The 18,267-nt window shown below is 46.4% G+C and overlaps 1 protein-coding gene across 1 annotated transcript in view; it reads right to left on the bottom strand.

The window, feature by feature from the left end:
- Window positions 1-1,109: 1,109 nt before the first annotated feature.
- The window catches only part of LOC112121881 (keratin, type II cytoskeletal 3-like), a 30,997-nt gene continuing 13,839 nt past the window's right edge, over window positions 1,110-18,267 (bottom strand). Inside the window, exons 10-18 of the mRNA XM_029913725.1 lie at window positions 11,355-11,962; window positions 10,484-10,698; window positions 8,365-8,425; window positions 7,424-7,519; window positions 6,098-6,262; window positions 5,096-5,221; window positions 3,417-3,637; window positions 1,898-1,932; window positions 1,110-1,782 (exon numbers count right to left, since the gene is read on the bottom strand). Of these exons, the coding sequence (XP_029769585.1) occupies window positions 1,463-1,782; window positions 1,898-1,932; window positions 3,417-3,637; window positions 5,096-5,221; window positions 6,098-6,262; window positions 7,424-7,519; window positions 8,365-8,425; window positions 10,484-10,698; window positions 11,355-11,962 (1,847 nt within the window). The 3' untranslated portion in view covers window positions 1,110-1,462. The remainder of the gene's footprint in view (window positions 1,783-1,897; window positions 1,933-3,416; window positions 3,638-5,095; window positions 5,222-6,097; window positions 6,263-7,423; window positions 7,520-8,364; window positions 8,426-10,483; window positions 10,699-11,354; window positions 11,963-18,267) is intronic.

Raw genomic sequence — 18,267 nt, 5'->3', positions numbered from 1 at the left:
GTAGGGCACTAGCTTGTCCAAAGTTCCAGCTGAGCGGGGAATTACACCTCTCAGCTGCAGTGTAGACATACTCTGTAAGCTCTCCAAGGCAGGGACTGTCTCTTGCTCGGTGTTTAAAGAGCGCCTAGTGCTGGGGTGGCCAACCTGAGCCTGAGAAGGAGCCAGAATTTACCAGTGTACATTGCCAAAGAGCCACAGTAATATGTCAGCAGCCCCCCATCAGCTCCCCCACCCCGCTCCCAGCGCCTCCCGCCCACCGGCAGCCCCACCAATCGGCCCCTCCCACTCCCTCCCTGCCCCTCCCAATCAGCTGTTTTGTGGCGTGCAGGAGGCTCTGGGAGGAGAGCGGGGGAAGAGCAAGGGCACAGCAGGCTCAGGGGAGGGGGCGGGAAGGGGTGGAGTGGGGGCAGGGCCTGTGGCAGAGCCAGGGGTTGATCAGTGAGCACCCCCCGGCACATTGGAAAGTTGGCGCCTGTAGCCCCAGCCCCGGAGTCGGTGCCTATACAAGGAGCCGCATATTAACTTCTGAAGAGCCGCATGTGGCTCTGGAGCCACTTGGCCACCCCTGGCCTAGTGCAATGGAGAGCTGCTCTCCATTGGGGGTCCTCTTGGTGCTATGATAATACACCTCATAATATTTTGGGGAGGAAAAAACAGTAAAACGACAGTTTAAAAATGACAGATGCTGTTTATTGGACATACAGTACCATACTCCCAAAAGTCAGGGGGCTGTAGCCATGAGGACAAAGAATTAGAAATCAGTGCTGGAGTTTATACATCAAAAAAGCAATCACCTTTTCCACCGGATCACTCACAAAAAAGACGGCGCTGAAGATATTTTTTAGTTGCCAGGAAGACACCCGCAGCTTAGAACACATGTTGGGGCACAGATCTTACCTTATTATAGTGTCGTGTAACTATTTTCTTTGGCTAGAACAGATGGATTTGTAATTTCGTGAGGCTGCCGCTATAATTTTCTTTTTTACTGTGAATTAAATGAACATGCCCAAACAGGAAAGGGATTTCAGGCAACATATATCTAGGCACGTTCGCACAGCATGTAAATGGAAATCCCCTTTCCCATCAGCTGTAAGTGATGGATTTAACTGGTCGTGGTGATCAGATGGGTCCCGATTCAGCAAAGCGCTTCAGCTTATCTTTAAGTTCCCGATTCCAATGGGAATGAACATTAAAGCACGTGCCGAATCAGGAATACGGTCTGGCCTCTGTGCTGGTCAGAACCCCACATGTGAAACAGATTGCAAGCAATGCTTTGGCCTACAACATTCCTGATTTCCATGGTAAGATCCTGGCTGTACCCAATCCGCGGGGAAAAGGTGAAAGGACTCGAGTGTGGGGATTAGCTCAGCTATTTACACAATGGATTTCTAAGGGCTGCACTTGCTTTCAGTAGGTAGGAAACGTGTTTTCATTCATGCGGGGATCGCTGGGGGCCTCGTCTTTATCTGATGGATTTTTTGCTGGTCGTGGTCTTGGATACGATTTTCACGCTGGAGCCGCTCCTCCCTCCGGAGCTCAGACTTCCACTCAGGCCTCTTCCACTTCCAGAGCTGAAACCACTGCCACCTCCAATGCTCATCCCGCTTCCGTAGCCATATCCGCTGCCGCCGCCGCCGCCGCCGCCAAGGCCGAATCCGCTCCCGCCTCCCATGCCGAGACCGTAGCCGCCACCTCCTCCGCCACCTCCCAGGGAAAGCCCACCTCCGTATCCTCCTCCCAGGCTGCCTCCGCCACTGTATCCAGTCGAGGAACTGACCACCGCTGCAAAACGACAAGCACAACCAGTGAGATCTCTGTGGTTTCCAGAGGGAAGCCAAACCCAGACATCAGCTTCATTTGGAAAAGCCAATGATAGGTCAGAGGTCGAGTCACTTACAGATGCTCACGGGTCCAACTCCCTCTCCTGCCAGCCTGTTAGGGAAGAGAGAGACAGGAAGGAAAGGATGTAAGTGACGCCCTCAGTTCATAGACAACCAATGACCAATACAGATAGATTGGGAGACATTAAGGCCAGAAAGGACCATTGTGCTCATCTACTCTGATAACCCATGCCAGAGAACCTCCTCTAGGGATTCCTGCATCCATAACTCCTGGCTGAGCCAGCACTTATCTTTTAGAAAGGCCCCCAGTCTTGACTTAAAGACCTACAGTGGTGGAGAATCTACCCTGGCCCTAAGTAAGTTGCACCTTATTTCGAGTCTGAATTGATTTAGGATCATAGGCTGGAATTTTCAAAAGGGCCACACCTACTCCCTTTGAAAATTCCAGCTCCATTGCTTATTAGAGCCGACCGGTATTTTTCAGGATTGGAAATTTCAGGGGAAAACTTTTTTAAGGCCATGGAAAAATGGGAAGGGGGGGATTGGAAGTTTTCTGAATGTTGGTGCATTTTCTCCCTCCCATTTTCCAGCCAGCCATGGAGCCAGCTGAAATTTGCTCAAAGCCCAGATGAAATGTTTAGGTAAACAATGTAGAATGCTGATGAAAACAATGGAAAAGGAGGGAACAGTCACCAGCCCGCCTCACACATATAATTTTGTCAGCTAGATTTTCAGCCTTATGAATGTTTCCAGCACTAGGATTCATAGAATCATAGAATATCAGGGTTGGAAGGGATCTCAGGAGGTCATCTAGTCCAACCCCCTGCTCAAAGCAGGACCAATCCCCAACTAAACTATCCCAGCCAGGGCTTTGTCAAGCCTGACCTTAAAAACCTCTAAGGAAGGAGATTCCACCACCTCCCTAGGTAACCCATTCCAGTGTTTCATCACCCTCCTAGTGAAAAAGTTTTTCTAATATCCAACCTAGACCTCCCCCACTGCAACTGATTCCCATCTTTAAACTCTGAACGTCAGTCAAACATCACACATCAGTCTCCATCTAATCTAGCTCATAGTACTCATGGTCATGGGATTGCATTTGCAGCGCCTTATCCCATCTCTGCTGCAATTACAGCAGCATTTTACCTTCTTCTCATTACTGGGACACATTTCCGGTGTCACTCGCCATGTGCTAGGAGCTGTGCAAACATGAAGGAAGGCACCATATTTGCTCACACGACAATGTAGCCGTTGTTCCGGCCCTCATTGCATGTATGTCTACACTGCAATTGGGAGGTGTCATTGCTGCATGTGTAGATAGACATACCCAAGGCAGCTTGGATCAACCCCGCTTATTAAAAATATCAGTGAAGCCACGGCACTACAAACTAACCGCTTGAGTCCAAGCCTGGGTGTGAACTCAAATGTGGAGCCCAGTCACTGCCTGCGGCGTTGCTGGGTAGACATACCCTGAATTATACTGCTTAGGGTTCCAAGCTCGCATCCTGCCCTCAGGGGAGCAACGCGGCTGCTCAGTTGCCTCAGGGCTGCAGTAGCATTGCATCATGCACCCACCTGCTCTCCTCTCCTTCCAGCAGCTTCCTGTAGGTGGCGATCTCGATATCCAGGGCCAGCTTGACGTTCATCAGCTCCTGGTACTCCCGCAGCTGGCGCGCCAAGTCTGCCTTGGCCTTCTGCAGGGCATCCTCCAGCTCAGCCAGTTTCGCTCGGGCGTCCTTGAGGGCCATTTCGCCGCGCTCCTCGGCCTCGGCAATGGCCGCTTGCAGGTTGGCGCACTGCAAACCGGGAACGTTGAAGTGTGATTATTATTTAATGGGGTAACCAAATGTGGGAGTGAAAGCTCACTCTGGGCATGTAAGCCCATGTAAACCTGGAGTCATAAACAGATCCCTGAAATAATTAGCATGAATCCTCTTTGTGCAAATCAGGAGTCACTCCATTGAAGTCAATCGATACGATTCTCTTTCGCATGCACCAGGGTAAGTCAGGTGTCACTGCACTGAAGTCAATGGATATGATTCTCTTTCTCCTGCACAGATGTCAGGAGTCACTCAATGGGTATGATTCTCTTTTGCATGCTCCAGTGTAAATTGGGAGTAACTCCCCTGAAGCCAATGGGTGTCATTCCTCTTTTGCTTACAATATTGTAAACCAGGAGTAATTTCACTGAATGGAATGGGCATGAGACTCCTTTCACTGACAGTAGTGTAAATCAGCAGCCCCTCCAGTGACGTGAATCACATTAGCGTAAGTAAGGGGCAAACAGATATTTTCTCAATATCATAGAATCCTAGAAGATCAGAGTTGGAAGGGACCTCAGGAGGTATCTAGTCCAACCCCCTGCTCAAAGCAGGACCAATCCCCAACTAAATCAGTGGTTCTCATGCTTATCAGTGGTGTGTATTGTGTCTTGGGTAGAGTCCCTCTGGCAATGATATGGCCAGATCCTCAGCTGGTGTAACTCGAGCTGCTTCGCTGTTTTTAATAGAGGAAGAGAGAGGAAGGAAGGCCCGTGGTTAGAGTACTAGCCTAGAACTGCTCCGTGGGCCACCAGAAAGTTACCACTGAGAGTTAGAAGAGTTGAGTAAAAGGAGGGGCCAGTGGCTAGCGATTCAGGAGAGACAAGAGATATCATGGGGTACGTCTACACTACAAGATTAATTCGAATTTAGATAATTCGCATTTGGGAAACAGATTGTATAAATTCGATTGTGCGCGGCCACACTAAGCACATTAATTCAGTTTTTAACCACATTAATTTGGTGGTGTGCGGCCACACTACCCCATTAATTTTAACCACATTAATTCGGTGGTGTGCGGCCACACTACCCCTAATTCGAATTAACAAAATCGATTTTGGTGCTACTCCGCTCGTCGGGGTGGAGTACAGAAATCGATTTTAAGTGCCCTTTAATTCGAAGTAACTGGCTCCGCTGTGTGGACAGGTTAAGGATTAATTCGGATTAACGAAGCTAAATCCGAATTAAAGTCGTAGTGTAGACCAGGCCATGGTAACGGAGGCCTTGTAAGTGTGAGGTCTTGGTGTGCAATGCACGGTGTCCCGTGCAAGCTTCCGTCAGGCGGGCATCACCGTTTCTTACAAAGGGAGAAGCCCCTCAACCACCTCCCTGCTCCGAACCCATCAGCCGAACCGATACTCAGCGCACGAGCTCCCGCCTGTGCCTCACGCCCAACCACTAGCCTGCCCCAGGTAACGAGGGGCTCCACCCTACCTGCTTCTTCACGTTGTCGATTTCATTCCGCAGCCTGTGGATCATCCGGTTGATCTCGGAAATTTCGACCTTTGTGTTGCGCAGGTCATCACCGTGCCGCCCGACAGAGATCTGCAGCTCCTCAAACTAAATAGTCAGACATAAGGGGGAGGGAGAACACGACCCATTACTTACTGCAGCGTTGAGGAATTGGATAGTATCCATTTAAATAGTTTGGGAGCCCTATGTCTTGTACTGCAGAAGCCACCGGACACTAGCAGGAGAAAGGCTTATGTATGCAGCTGGGCCTTGTGTGTCTGTCTAGCATTAATAATCACAGTACTTGGAATTCAAATGTGTTTCCACTTATTCTTAATGTTGCGTATAGAGCAAAGTCACACTCGTAATGACTACAATAAAGAAAGCATGCACGGCCTCGCACCCCAAGGACTATAGACAGTGTGGCCTAGTGGTTAAAACAGTAATGTGGGCGTCACAAGACCTGGCTTCTAATGCTGGCTCTGCCACTGACTCTTTGGGCAACCAGTGTCGAGTCACTTAAACGGTCCCGGCCTCAGTTTCCCCATATTTAAAATGATACTTATCCACCACTGTTAAGCGCTTTGAGAATGAATGATGAAAATCTCTGTGGAGTAGTTTACTATTGTTATTACTGTGTGCAATAAGCCAAATTCATTCCTGGTGTAACTTAAGAACGGCCGTACTGGGTCAGACCAAAGGTCCATCTAGCCCAGTGTCCTGTCTTCCGAAAGTGGCCAGTTGCAGGTACTTGAGAGGGAATTAACAGAACAGGCAATCATCAAGTGACCCATCCCCTGTCATCTACTCCCAACTTCTGGCGAACTTGATCAGTCTAAAATGGGATCCTGTACCTGTCTAAGTCAAGGATAAAGCTCTCATTGGTGCAGTGTGAGGAACTGAATGCAAGCAGTAGATAAGAGGAATAAAAAAAGCCAAGAACATTATTGGCCTTCAGTCCCACTCGTGATCCTGGTTACTCACCTTAGTCTGGTACCAAGACTCTGCCTCAGTTCTGCTCCTGTTGGCAATCTCCTCGTACTGGGCTTTGACCTCCCGGATGATACTGTCCAGGTCCAGGCTTCGGTTGTTGTCCATAGACAGGATGACGGAGGTGTCGGAGACCTGCTGCTGCATCTGGCTCAGTTCCTACAAGATACGCAAAGCCTGGGTCATTTGCATTGTATGTAGCGCTGACACCCGTCAGGCAGCTGGTGTCCTGAGATCCCTGACCACTTGTGTCTCTCTGTTTCCTTGGGCTCCCATGTCTGTCTGTCAGTATCCGCCTTTCCCCTCTTGTCTTATACTTAGATTGGAAGCTCTTTGGGGCAGGGACTTTTTTGTTCTGCATTTGTACAGCCCCTAGCACAGTGGGGTCATGGTCCGTGACTGTGGCTCCTAGATGCTACCGTAATACAGCTAATAAGTAATAATAGACCTGGTCATAAACCTGGCTTTTTTCCTCCAAGAAAAATGTTGAGCAACAATTTTTCATTCAAAAGGTTTTGATTTGTTTTGGTGTGGAAAATTTCAACATGTAATAAAACCAAGGGTTTGGGGGTTTTTTTTTTTTTTTCTTTTTGATTTAATTTGAATCAAAAACCAACATTCCTTTTTGGGACTTTTCAAAAACCCAACCCGAAAAGCAAAATGAAACCAACAAAAATGTTTGGGGATTTTACCATTGAAAAATGTTGTCAAAAATGACATTTTCCCACCGGAAAAAAAAAATCTCATTTTTGGTGAAAACGCAAAAAAAAATGTGGTTGAAAAATTCTGACCAGCTCCAAATGTATGGGATAGACAGTCCCTTCTCTTATTTGATTTTTCTCCGTGATCTATCCGCTGCTGAGTCATCAACCACTGGGATCAATAGAGAAGCCAGTCCTGTCGTTTGACCAGTAGCCATTTGTGCGGCAGGTTCAGAATTCAAACCCTGCTGCTGATGGACGATGAGGGGTTTGTTACAGTAGTGCACACTAGTGCTTGCTTATCAGAGGAAGTATGGTGCAATGGTTAAAGCGCTAACCTAGGACACCTGGGTTTAATTCTCTTCTCTATGCGATGTTGGGCAGATGCTTTAGTGTCTCTGTGCCTGAGTTTTCCATCTGTCAAATGAGGATAATAGTACTTCCCTACTTTACAGGGGTGTTGGGAGGATAAATACACTGACAATGATGAGGTGCTCGGGTACCGTGTTAAAGGGGACCATGCAAATACCGTAAATTGACACATCCCCAGTCATCAGTGCCTGGGGCAGTAGGATGGGGAACTCTCTAAGTTTCTAAAACAGTGGGGACAGCTGCTTACCGCTTCATACAGAGCTCTCAGGAAATTAATTTCATCGGCCAGCGCGTCTGCTTTGGCCTGCAACTCGACCTTGTTCATGTAGGAGCCGTCCACATCCTAAAGGAAAGAAGACAAAAGTCACGGACATCCTGATGAGCTACAGAGTCAGCCAAAAGGCCCTGGTGACAACTGCAAAAAAACCACCCGTCCGCTGTCATCAGCCTTAGCAGAGTGTTATTGTCTAAGCGGTCGCTCTATCGCGATGTACAAGGTCTTTTAAAATGTGTCATTAAAGGGCAAGGCCGATCCCTTCTTCTGTGGCCATGGATGGTCCTAGGTGAGCAGAACTGAGGTAGTGCCCCTTGGTGCGGGAGGGGCAGTGTTGTTCCAGTCGGTGCGGGGTGATGATTGGGGTGGGGCAGGGGGCAGAGGGAGAGGAGGGCAAGCAAGGAGAGTTACTGGGACAGGGCAGCCAGCTCTCAGGCTGGGAAGGGGCATCCTGGTAGTTCTGACTGCAGTTCCTACAGCAGTTCCTGGGCAGCTGGTGCCAAGTGCCTTGTGCCAGCCCTTCTCAGCCCCGGCGACCCTGGATTTGGGGGTGGCAAAGGTTTAGGGTGCAAGAGGGTAAGGGTGGGGCTACTAGATTTACCACTAGGCATAGCCACCGGCCACTGTTTTCCATGTAACAAGCACGCAACCAGCATGGAAGAGGCCTTCTTCCTCTCGGCCCTGAGGGGGTTTCATTTCCAAGGTGAATGACGCCATACCCAGTTACTCCAGCTGAGCACCTCGCCCACAATGTACTGCTAAACATTCCAATGCCAGGTTGAGCTGTAATTCTCAGACAGGCCCCCATCAAGCAGGGGCTGGGGGAGTCCACAGCTCCCACTGGCGTTGGCTGGACTCTGCAGGTACCACACGCCTCTTGGACTCAAGCCCGTGAGTGACGCTGGGCTACTCACCTTCTTGAGCACCACAAAGTCATTCTCTGCAGCTGTGCGCCGGTTGATTTCATCTTCATATCTGTTGGGAGAGAGGAGAGAGAGGGCTAGATCAGGACCCGTCCGCTTGAGTGACTAGCAGAGAAGGCACAGACCCTTCCTTGAGTGCAGGGGACTGGACTAGAAGCTCTCTCAAGGTCCCTTCCAGTCCCACATTTCTATGATGCAAGCCACTCCTATTCCAAATGATAGGGGCCATGGAGGGGAGGGGAAGGATTTTAAATCCAGAGCAGTTAGGTCAATGGGTATTGGGTGCCTAGATCCAACCTGTGCCTATGAAAATCTCGCCACTGTGTCTCCAAGCTTAGCTAGTGGTATCAGGTCTTGTAGGAGCAGAAGCCACATCGTGAAGTGACTCACTGTAGCATTTCGCCTACAACTGCCTCAGAGGGAAATGGTCCAGTGTGTCAGGTGTGAGCACATGAGGACGGAAACCTAAGTTCAAATCCTTGCTCTGCTATGACCTTCCCGGATGACTTTGATGGAGTCAGACATTTTAAAGTGACTTAAGCGCCTAAATCCCTTGGGAGCTCTGGAAAATGTTACCCTCTGTTCCCCCTCTTTAACAAGGGGTCCTAGCACTGCCCCCCTTCGAGGGGGTGTTAAGATAAATACGTTCACAACTGCGAGCTGCTCAGATGCTGCGTAACCTGGAGCCATGTAAGTACCATCGATTTCCTTTAGCTGTGGCTTGCTGAAAGAAGGGGGTCTACATTTGAAAAATAGTACCGAGTCCGGAACTGACACGCTTGCTTAAAATCTAGCCCCAAATGTAAGAGTAGCTACTGGTTGGTCACTCACCCAAAACCTGCACAGAATTACCCACATGGTTAACTTTCTGCATTCTAAGTAGTCCCAGCTGAAACCAATGGAGCTACCCACCAGGCATCAAGTTAAGCATGTGGACAAAATCTTTGCAGGATCGGGGCCCATTATCAAGTGTCACTAATTGTTTTAGATGCAACTGCCATGGAAATGCCTGTAAATACATCATAACTCAGTCTGTCTAACTAACTGTACCATTTATTCCAAGATCTTTTAGCTGAAGTTTTGCAAAAGCACTTCGTTATGCTAAAAATATGCTTCTGTGAAACTTCATGGCTTAGGGCTAAATCAAAGAGGCAGGGTGGGTCTTGGCAAGATAGGAGAAAGGAAGCATTATCTTGACCGGGCTGCGGCAAAGGTGATCTGGATGTCTCCAAAAGGCTGTTGCCAACTCTGTACCTGATTTTGGCATGGGAATGAGATGAAAGAGGCAATGAAGAGGGATTTGAAATAAGACACGGTCTGTTTCCCATGCAGTATTTCCATCCTCCAGAAACCATAGTATAATGAGTAAAACAGACTATGTATTATATTTGACCATTAAAAAAGCCAATGAAAGATACAAATACAAGAAACACAAACGAATACTAGAAGCCAATTCATACCATGCCAATATTATGTGCGGATTCCTAAAAACACATCTATCTGTCTATCTATCTATCTAAACTTCTCTGATCCTCAAGTGTAATTTTCTCAGATCTGCACTTTGCCAGTCTTGCTACTTAATGCTTTATTGGATGCAAGGATTAAGAGTGTCTTGTAAATATGAGGGATGGAGAGAAGGCGGTTTAGATATGGGGTAAAATGTTCAAAAGCGCCTAAGTCCCACTGAAAGCCACTAGGATTTAGGCACCTAAGTAACTGTCACTTTTGACAATCAAAAGGCAATGGGTCTTAGTTCTAAGTGCTAGGTCACTTTTTGAAAATGGGACTTAAGCTCCTAAGTCACTTTGGTGCATTTGAAATTTTTGCACATCCACTATACTAATTTTAAAATCCTCTGCTGTTTTATTTTTAACAAATCAGTGGGTCAAATTCTGATCTCAGTTACGCTAGAGTAACTCCACTGGCTTCAGTGGAGTTAGAGCCAGATGCTCCAAGATCAGAATCTAGTTCAGTGCATGCATCTGTTTTGAGAGTAGCAAATGCCACGTGATGCCCATGTAAGGCATTTTGATGCTCAATACAGTATGAAATGCCTGGCTTGGTTTTTCATGCATACCAATACCCTAGATTTTAATGCAGACTTTCTTACTTATTCTTGAAATCCTCCACCATGTCTTGCATGTTCCTCAGTTCTGAATCCAGCCTTCCTCTCTCCCCCAAAAGGTTATCTAGCTGCCTCCTGAGGTTATTAATGTAGGCTTCAAAAAGAGGCTCCAGGCTCCGTTTGACAGTCGTCTGACCCTGTTCCTGCAGTAGAGTCCATTTGGTCTCCAATACTTTGTTCTGTTGCTCCAAGAATCGGACCTGGGGAAAAAACAGAACCCACAGGCAGGTGCTTAAACCCATTCAAACAATCCACAAAACCACTGACGAGAAAAAGGTTGATTGTTCAGTTCAGGGCAGAGAGAGCGAGATGGGGGTAGGGAGAATGTGACAGATACTTTTCATATAGGAATTTTGGGACCAGGTGCCAGATTTTCAATGGCATTTAGGAACCTAAAGATGCAGGCAGGATTTTCAAAAGAACTTAAGCAGGGTAGGCACCTACCTACTTGGGTACTTTTGTAAAGCCCACTAGGTGCCTATCTTTAGGTGCCTAAATATCTTTGAAAGTCTGGCTCCAGATTCACAACTACTTTAAATCAATGTCACTCCACCGCATTACACTAGCTGAGGGTTTATTATCAAGTGAAAGCTTGAGAAGGATTTAAAAAAACAGTTTATTGTCCCCCCCAGCGCATCTCTGTGACAAGGAGATTTAAGAAAAATTCCTGGTTTTTAATCAGCGATTTCTCCTAATACTAATAATCCACTGCCTGTGGATAAACCATGATGAATACAGAAATTGCCCAGACAACACATGCTCATGGAAAAGGATAGCATTCTTTTTTTTTTCTTGAAGACACTGAACTATCCAGAGAAGATACTTTGCAGCCTGTGGGTTCAGGACCGGTGCTCACCTTGTCGATGAAGGAGGCAAATTTGTTGTTGAGGGTCTTGATCTGTTCTCTCTCCTGCACTTTCACTTTCTGGACCTCCGGGTCGATATCCAGGTGGAGCGGCGCCAAGAGGCTCTGGTTGACGGTCACTTCGTGGATGCCGCCAGGTGGACAAACGGGAAACCCAGGGCCACCCCTTCCACCGAACCCAGGGCCACCCAACCCATAGCCACCGCCAGCACCACCTAACCCATACCCGCCACCTCCACCGAGAGCAAAACCACCGCCTGCTCCACCACCGTAACCAAAGCCAATGCCTGATCCTCCTCCAAAACCGTATCCTCCACCACCACCAAATCCACTCCGGAGACCTCCGCCGACAGTACTGTAGGAAACTCTTTTATTTCCACCTAGGCTATATAGGCTTCTGCTGCCAAAACCACCACCGCCACCACCTCCAAAGCCACCAGCTCTTCCTCCTCCAACTCGAGAGACAGAGACCGAGCTGAAGCTGCTTCTGCCACCACCACCACCACCAAAACCTCCGCCTAAGCCAGCAGAACCTGAGCTGAAGGTCTTGCTTCCACCCCCGCTTGTTGATTTTCTCATGGAGATTCGACTCATGGTGGCTCGTTCAGTTGAAAACGAAAAGAGTGGAGAGCAAAGTGCGGGAATAGAAGCTGTGCTGCAGGAGAAGAGCAGAGAGCGAAGGAGATGGAACCCCTCTGATGTGAGAGCGGGGAGCCGCTTCTTTTATCTGCTTGGAGCACTTGGCATGGGATGCAGAGACGATCCGCTGCATTCATGGGCTTGACGTACCTTGCAGCAACTTGTCTTGTCAAACACACCTAGGTAGCAGCTTGGCTTTGAAAAATGCATTGTTTGTGGGCAAAAAAGTAACGGAGTGCACTTACTTGTCCTTGCACAGGAGGGTTGTTGTTTTTTTAATTAAACGAGATTGTAGGCCTGATTCTGAAACAGTGACTCATGAGATTTGGCATGAAGAGGCTGCTCAGGTGTGTCAGGACTAGTCGCTGGATCATCCACTATCACAGAGCTAGCGTCTGTAAAAGACCATACCAGCTGCTCTATTAACAATTGACTTTAACTGGTAAAGTTACTTCCACGCTCAAGTCTTTGCAGGGCTCGGGGGATGGTTCTTACATTGCAAAGGGGCTGCAAGGTCTTATCACAGAGGCCATGAATGGGGGGAGGGATAGCTCAGTGGTTTGAGCATTGGCCTGTTAAACCCAGGGTGGTGAGTTCAATCCTTGAGGGGGCCACTTAGGGATCTGGGGCAAAAACAGTACCTGGTCCTGCTAGTGAAGGCAGGGGGCTGGACTTAATAACCTTTCAAGGTCCCTTCCAGTTCTAGGAGATAGGATATCTCCATTTATTAATTATGATACACAAGCTGCTTAGAAATCTGCATACCTAAAGACATCAGTAATGCCAGTTTCAGCTATTACAGCAGTGGTGTGCGCATATGTGTGTGTGAGAGAGAGAGAGAGATTTTCAAATCTCCTTGGGAATTTAGATGTCCAACTCTTGATCATTTTAGTGGGAGTTGGGTGAGCAAATCCTCTAGGCAACTTTGAAAATCTTAACCTTACGCTTTTTTAGCTTTAATTCATATTTTTATAGCTATGGCAAGCAGAGCTGTGAATCACTGTTGAAATGGCTTTCGACGATGAATCCAACTAATCCTTGCACCAAAAAAACAAATCAATGTAGCCCCACATTTCAAGAGAGACTTCATTGCAGAATTGTGTAATGAGGCTGCAGATGATGTTCATGAAAAAAAAAAAAATCTATACTACATTAGGGAGCATTATCATATGGGACTGCCCCCTAAGGAGAAGCATTATAGATTTGAACTGGAATGAAATCAATAGGGGTCTATAGAAATTACTCAAATTCTATAGGGTCAGAAAGACAGTGCAGCCTTGAAGTTACTGGAGCTACACCAGCTGAGGATACGGTCTATGGAATTTGGTACATAATGAGACGCCTACAGTCTGAGCCAACCTATGGAATTATACAGGAGGGATGGAATTATCTATTAAATTCTATAGGCATGTTTTTTTTTAAAAAAACTATAAAAAGGGTAGCATTTCCTAGTCAATGCTACTGGACTTCTCAGTCAGGGTCAATTCTAAAAGTAAGGGAGTGAGGCTGTGTTTTTATTGTGCTTGTTTTTCACCTGCTGATCTGCAAAATTACGACGTTCAACGGGGGGTTTCCAGTCATCAGCGCCCAGTAGTGACATTTGCTGGTGGAATTCACAACATTCTGGTTTTAGGTCCGATGTTGCACAACCTCACTCAGGTAAAAGATCTGTTGGCGCTTACCGCACCGCTCAAGATTTTCAAGAGTTTCTGTTTGATTTTGGTCACTTTGGTTTTTGGGTGCACGACTTGAACCAGTTTAAGGGGGCTCCAATTCTCAGCGAGCAGTTTCTGAAAATCAGTCCCCTGGAAGGTATCGCAAATCGTGCAAGCCCCCGAAAATCACTAGAAACTCTTGAAAATCTTGGCCAGTGGACTTAGTCATAAACCAGATTCTGCCAACCGTGTCCGTCTTGAATGGTACTTCGCTATGCAGTTAGTTCCGTTGACTTCAATGGGACTGTTGGCAAAGTAAGATACTGCTCTGCATAAGGAAAGCAGGCAGCTCTCTCCCCGTCTTGAGCTGGATTTTTGCAGAGTTGGGTGCATGAGCAGCCAGCAGAGATAATGAATCCAAAATTAGAGGCTTAGGGGCATCATCATCGTATCATAGCTTGTTTTCTGTTGATAATTTTCCAGAACTAGTTTCCTTTGCCTGAGAACTTGAAAGAATCTGAATTAAAACTGATTTTTTTGATTGCAGTCAGAAAACCTGATGCTTGCACAATGTGTGTTCCCGCTGCATTCCTGTTGCCACTTATTGCCAGTTTTGTGAGTCATTAGCACCTGAAGCTCATTCAGGTAAGAAATTAGGAAATTAATCATTTAATTAAACCTCCAATGGCAGGGATAAGGCTGAGTTGTAGCAAGGGGGTGCTGTAATCTCGGGATTGTAGAGTTTAGAAAGCGCTTGGTTGCTTGCATATCTGGAGGTTACATTTAAAAATGTAACGTTATCTACGACAAAGATAATGACATCAGCTCCCATGTGATCTGTCCAGACATTGCCATGGCAACATGGATTCCATTCCAACATGCATTGTCCATTCCAACATGCATTGGCTTTATGGACGATATCAAGACTTCGATCCTCCTCTCATTGATATCAACATAAGCTGGGTGTCTACTGACGTCAGTGGATCTATACAGATGTAAAAGCTGCACAAGGGAGAGGCGAATCAGACCCGAAGTGTCTTAGATTAATAGGTACCTTCCCATAACAGCAAGGGATACATTTTCAGCAAGTGTAAATTGGCGTGTATCTATTGATTTCAATAGAGCTACATCCATTTTTACACCAGGTGGGAATCTGGCCCCATTTACTCCAGTGGAGCAATGCCAAGTTATGCCAGCAGGACCACAGTGTGAAAAGTTTGAATTAAAAAGTATAAAATGTTCATTTTTATTTTAATGAATAAATGACTCTACAGTGGAATGTCTAAATATGCATGTTGCCCCCAAATAATGTTCATTCACTGGATCGTTACGAAGAGTATCAAAATGTAAAGCAACTGGCGGCGTGAAACTAGGGTGACCAGACAGCAAGTGTGAAAAATCGGGACGGCGGTAAGGGGTAATAGGCACCTATATAAGACAAAGCCCCAAATATCATAGAATCATAGAAGATCAGGGTTGGAAGGGACCTCAGGAGGTCATCTAGTCCAACCCCCTGCTCAGTGCAGGACCAATCCCCAACTAAATCATGTCAATGTCCTGCTTGAAAGTTCACATTCATAGAATCATAGACTATCAGGGTTGGAAGGGACCTCAAGAGATCATCTAATCCAACCCCCTGCTCAAAGCAGGACCAACACCAACTAAATCATCCCAGCCAGGGCTTTGTCAAGCCTGACCTTAAAAAGCTCTAAGGAAGGAGATTCCACCACCTCCCTAGGTAACCCATTCCAGTGCTTCACCACCCTCCTAGTGAAAAAGTTTTTCCTGATATCCCTATCAAATCGGGACATCTGGTCACCCTACGTGAGACACTAATGCATGGAAAGGTCACACAGTGCATACTGAGTCCTCACTCAGGCAATATTGTCCTGGATTTAGGGCCAAAGCTTGCTCATTTTACTCGCTTGAGTAATCCTGTTGAGGTAAAGTGAGTCACCAGCAGGAGTTGGATTTGGCCCAGCAGTGGAACATTTGCGTGAGCGAAGAACGCAATGTAGACCCCTTCTTTCCAACATGAATTGTCCAGTCATTTCGCAGAGGGTCAACCTTTACTCACCTTTTGTCATCTGCACTATCACAAGCGAGGATGACTGCATAAATCAGACTAGCAGGGCGTGGTACTAAAAGATCAAAAATGTCAGTTTGCCAAATAATAATAATGATAATACCTGGCTTTTCTATAGCTAGGCTTGGCAAACTCGGGTTTCTATTTTTTATATAAATTTGACCGATATCAATGTTTACTGTTTGGCATTTTTAAACTGTTTCTCAGTTTAAATTTTCAGTTGCACAAAATTATGGATTTTAAGCATCTTTTTTATTTATTTACATTTTAGGAATTGCAGGAAGTTGTGTGGAGGTCAGAGAGTGTGGCGGGGGACAATCATTTTTTAATGACATTGAGATTCAAAAAGTGAAAGCTTTATCATGGTTAAATATGCAAAGTAAATATCCTTAAATCAAACTCTAGTAAGTTCTCAAGTAGCATTTTTCTTCCTTTGCCTATCTGTGAATTCTGATGGTTATCAATCAAAATATTGTTTTGTTGGTTGGCGTGTGTACAGTGAAGTCGACGTTTACTGATAAAAAAACGAATCCTTCCAAGTGTATAGATCACAAAGCACTTTACAAAGGAGGGCAGTATCATTATCCTCTTTTTACATTTAGGGAAACTGAGGCGCGGGGCAGGAAGTGATGTCATCCAGAAGGCCAGTTGGTTGCTTCTACTTCCATCTATGTCTGTGGTGTCGTTTTTGCATCAGACATCAAGTGTGGTGCATCCTACCAAGGAGCATTAGGTCTAGTTCTCTTTTGACACCTTTGTAACTCCTTTGACTTCAGTGAAGTCACTTACACCTGTTTTACGTGAGAGAAGAATCAGGGTACGTCTACACTACCCGCCGGATCGGCGGGTAGCGATCGATCTATTGGGGATCGATTTATCGCATGTAGTGTAGACGCGATAAATCGATCCCCGGTCGCTCTGCCGTCGACTGCTAAACTGCAGCTCGGCGAGAGGCGGAAGCAAAGTCGACGGGGGAGCCGTGGCCGTCGATCCCGCGCCATGAGGACGTGAAGTAAGTGATTCTAAGTCGATCTAAGATACGTCGACTTCAGCTACGCTATTCTCGTAGCTGAAGTTGCGTATCTTAGATCGATCCCCTCTCTCCCCCCAGTGTAGACCAGGCCTCAGTCCTAATATTTTTAGGCTCATGGCGGGGAAAAAAAAAGACTTGAAAATCTCTTGTCTTGGTTTGATGCCTTTTGTATATTTGCTTTATTCATCGTTTGATGGCATTCCAGTATTAATAATAAAATAATACCTTGTGTTCCAATAGCACACCCAGTGTGCTAGGCTCTGTACAAATATAGAACAAAAAGATGCTTCCGGTCCAAAAATACTTACAATCTAAGGAAGGTTTTCTTAGGCGGGCCTTTTAAAAATGCAAGAGGGACGTATGGTTATAGCTCACTCTGCATGACACCAATCACTGATTTCAATGGGAGCTTGAAGTCAGACCTCTGAAAATCAGGTCGTTTTTATGTAGGTGCCTAAACCTGGCTTTAGGGGACTGATTTTAGGACCCCTGGTATGAAAATTTACCCCGCATTTATATTTCAGTCTGCTAGAAAACTGAATTCCCTTGGCATTCATGTAGCACTTTAAACCCTCAAAAGCACTTTGCAAATGTCAAGTCCCAGGGGCAGCTCCTCAACTGGTCATGACAATTGCCACCGGCTGGTGGATCTACTCCCAAATCCGTAAGGGGCCGTGTGTTCTCAGCTCCCGTTAGCTTTACAGGGAGATAAAAATGCTCTGCCCCTCCCAGGGTGGGGCACATTAACCATGGCAATGAAATCCTTGCAACACCTCTGCAAAGTACAAGATCGTTATCTTCATTTTACACATGGGGGAAACTGAGGCACATCAAAGTTGTGCCCTACCCTGTCCTATATGGCACAGAAGTGGCAGCTGAGACTGGAATCCTGGCGTTTCTTTCTCCCAGCAACTTTCCCCTTCCTGTTTGTCTGATGCGGCACTCTCTCTAAATGCAAATACACCTCAGACTTTGTCTATGCTGAGTGGGGATTCTTACACCTTTCAGATTTCTGGGCTGAGCAAAATGACTGGGGTTTTTTCTCTGTAACATTATAACATCCAAATGGAGTTTTCCAAATCAGGTTTCTAGTTCAGTAGAATTTCCTCCCAGCCTGAGATCTTGCTCTCATGTTCAGAGGAAAGCGCTCCTGGAAAGACAGTGAATTCCAGCGTCTCCCAGCCCTGCGGGGTTGTTTGTGCTGCTGGGATACAGGTTTCTTTCGCTGTTGTTGTATGTCAAGATGATTTATTCCCAAAGAAGCCTATTTTGCAAAGAGGCTGTGCACAGAGTTAATTAGTCGTCTTCTGCTTCTGAACATTTATGCGTTCTAGCAACATTATGTATTCACCGGAAAACTGGACAGATTCTGTCATCAGTTAAATCTGGAGCAGTCACACTGACTTCAGATGAGTTAATCTGGATTTGCACTGGCGTAAATCAGGGACAAATTTTGGCCCCATGTCTCTCTGTAAGGCATTTCTCAATTCA

Source organism: Terrapene carolina, unplaced genomic scaffold (assembly GCF_002925995.2).
Source record: "Terrapene carolina triunguis isolate 2854851 unplaced genomic scaffold, T_m_triunguis-2.0 Scaffold836, whole genome shotgun sequence".
Classification (NCBI taxonomy): Eukaryota; Metazoa; Chordata; order Testudines; family Emydidae; genus Terrapene; species Terrapene triunguis.
The sequence above is the reverse complement of the archived record's forward strand: the minus strand, read 5'-3'. Positions and strand labels throughout refer to the sequence as shown.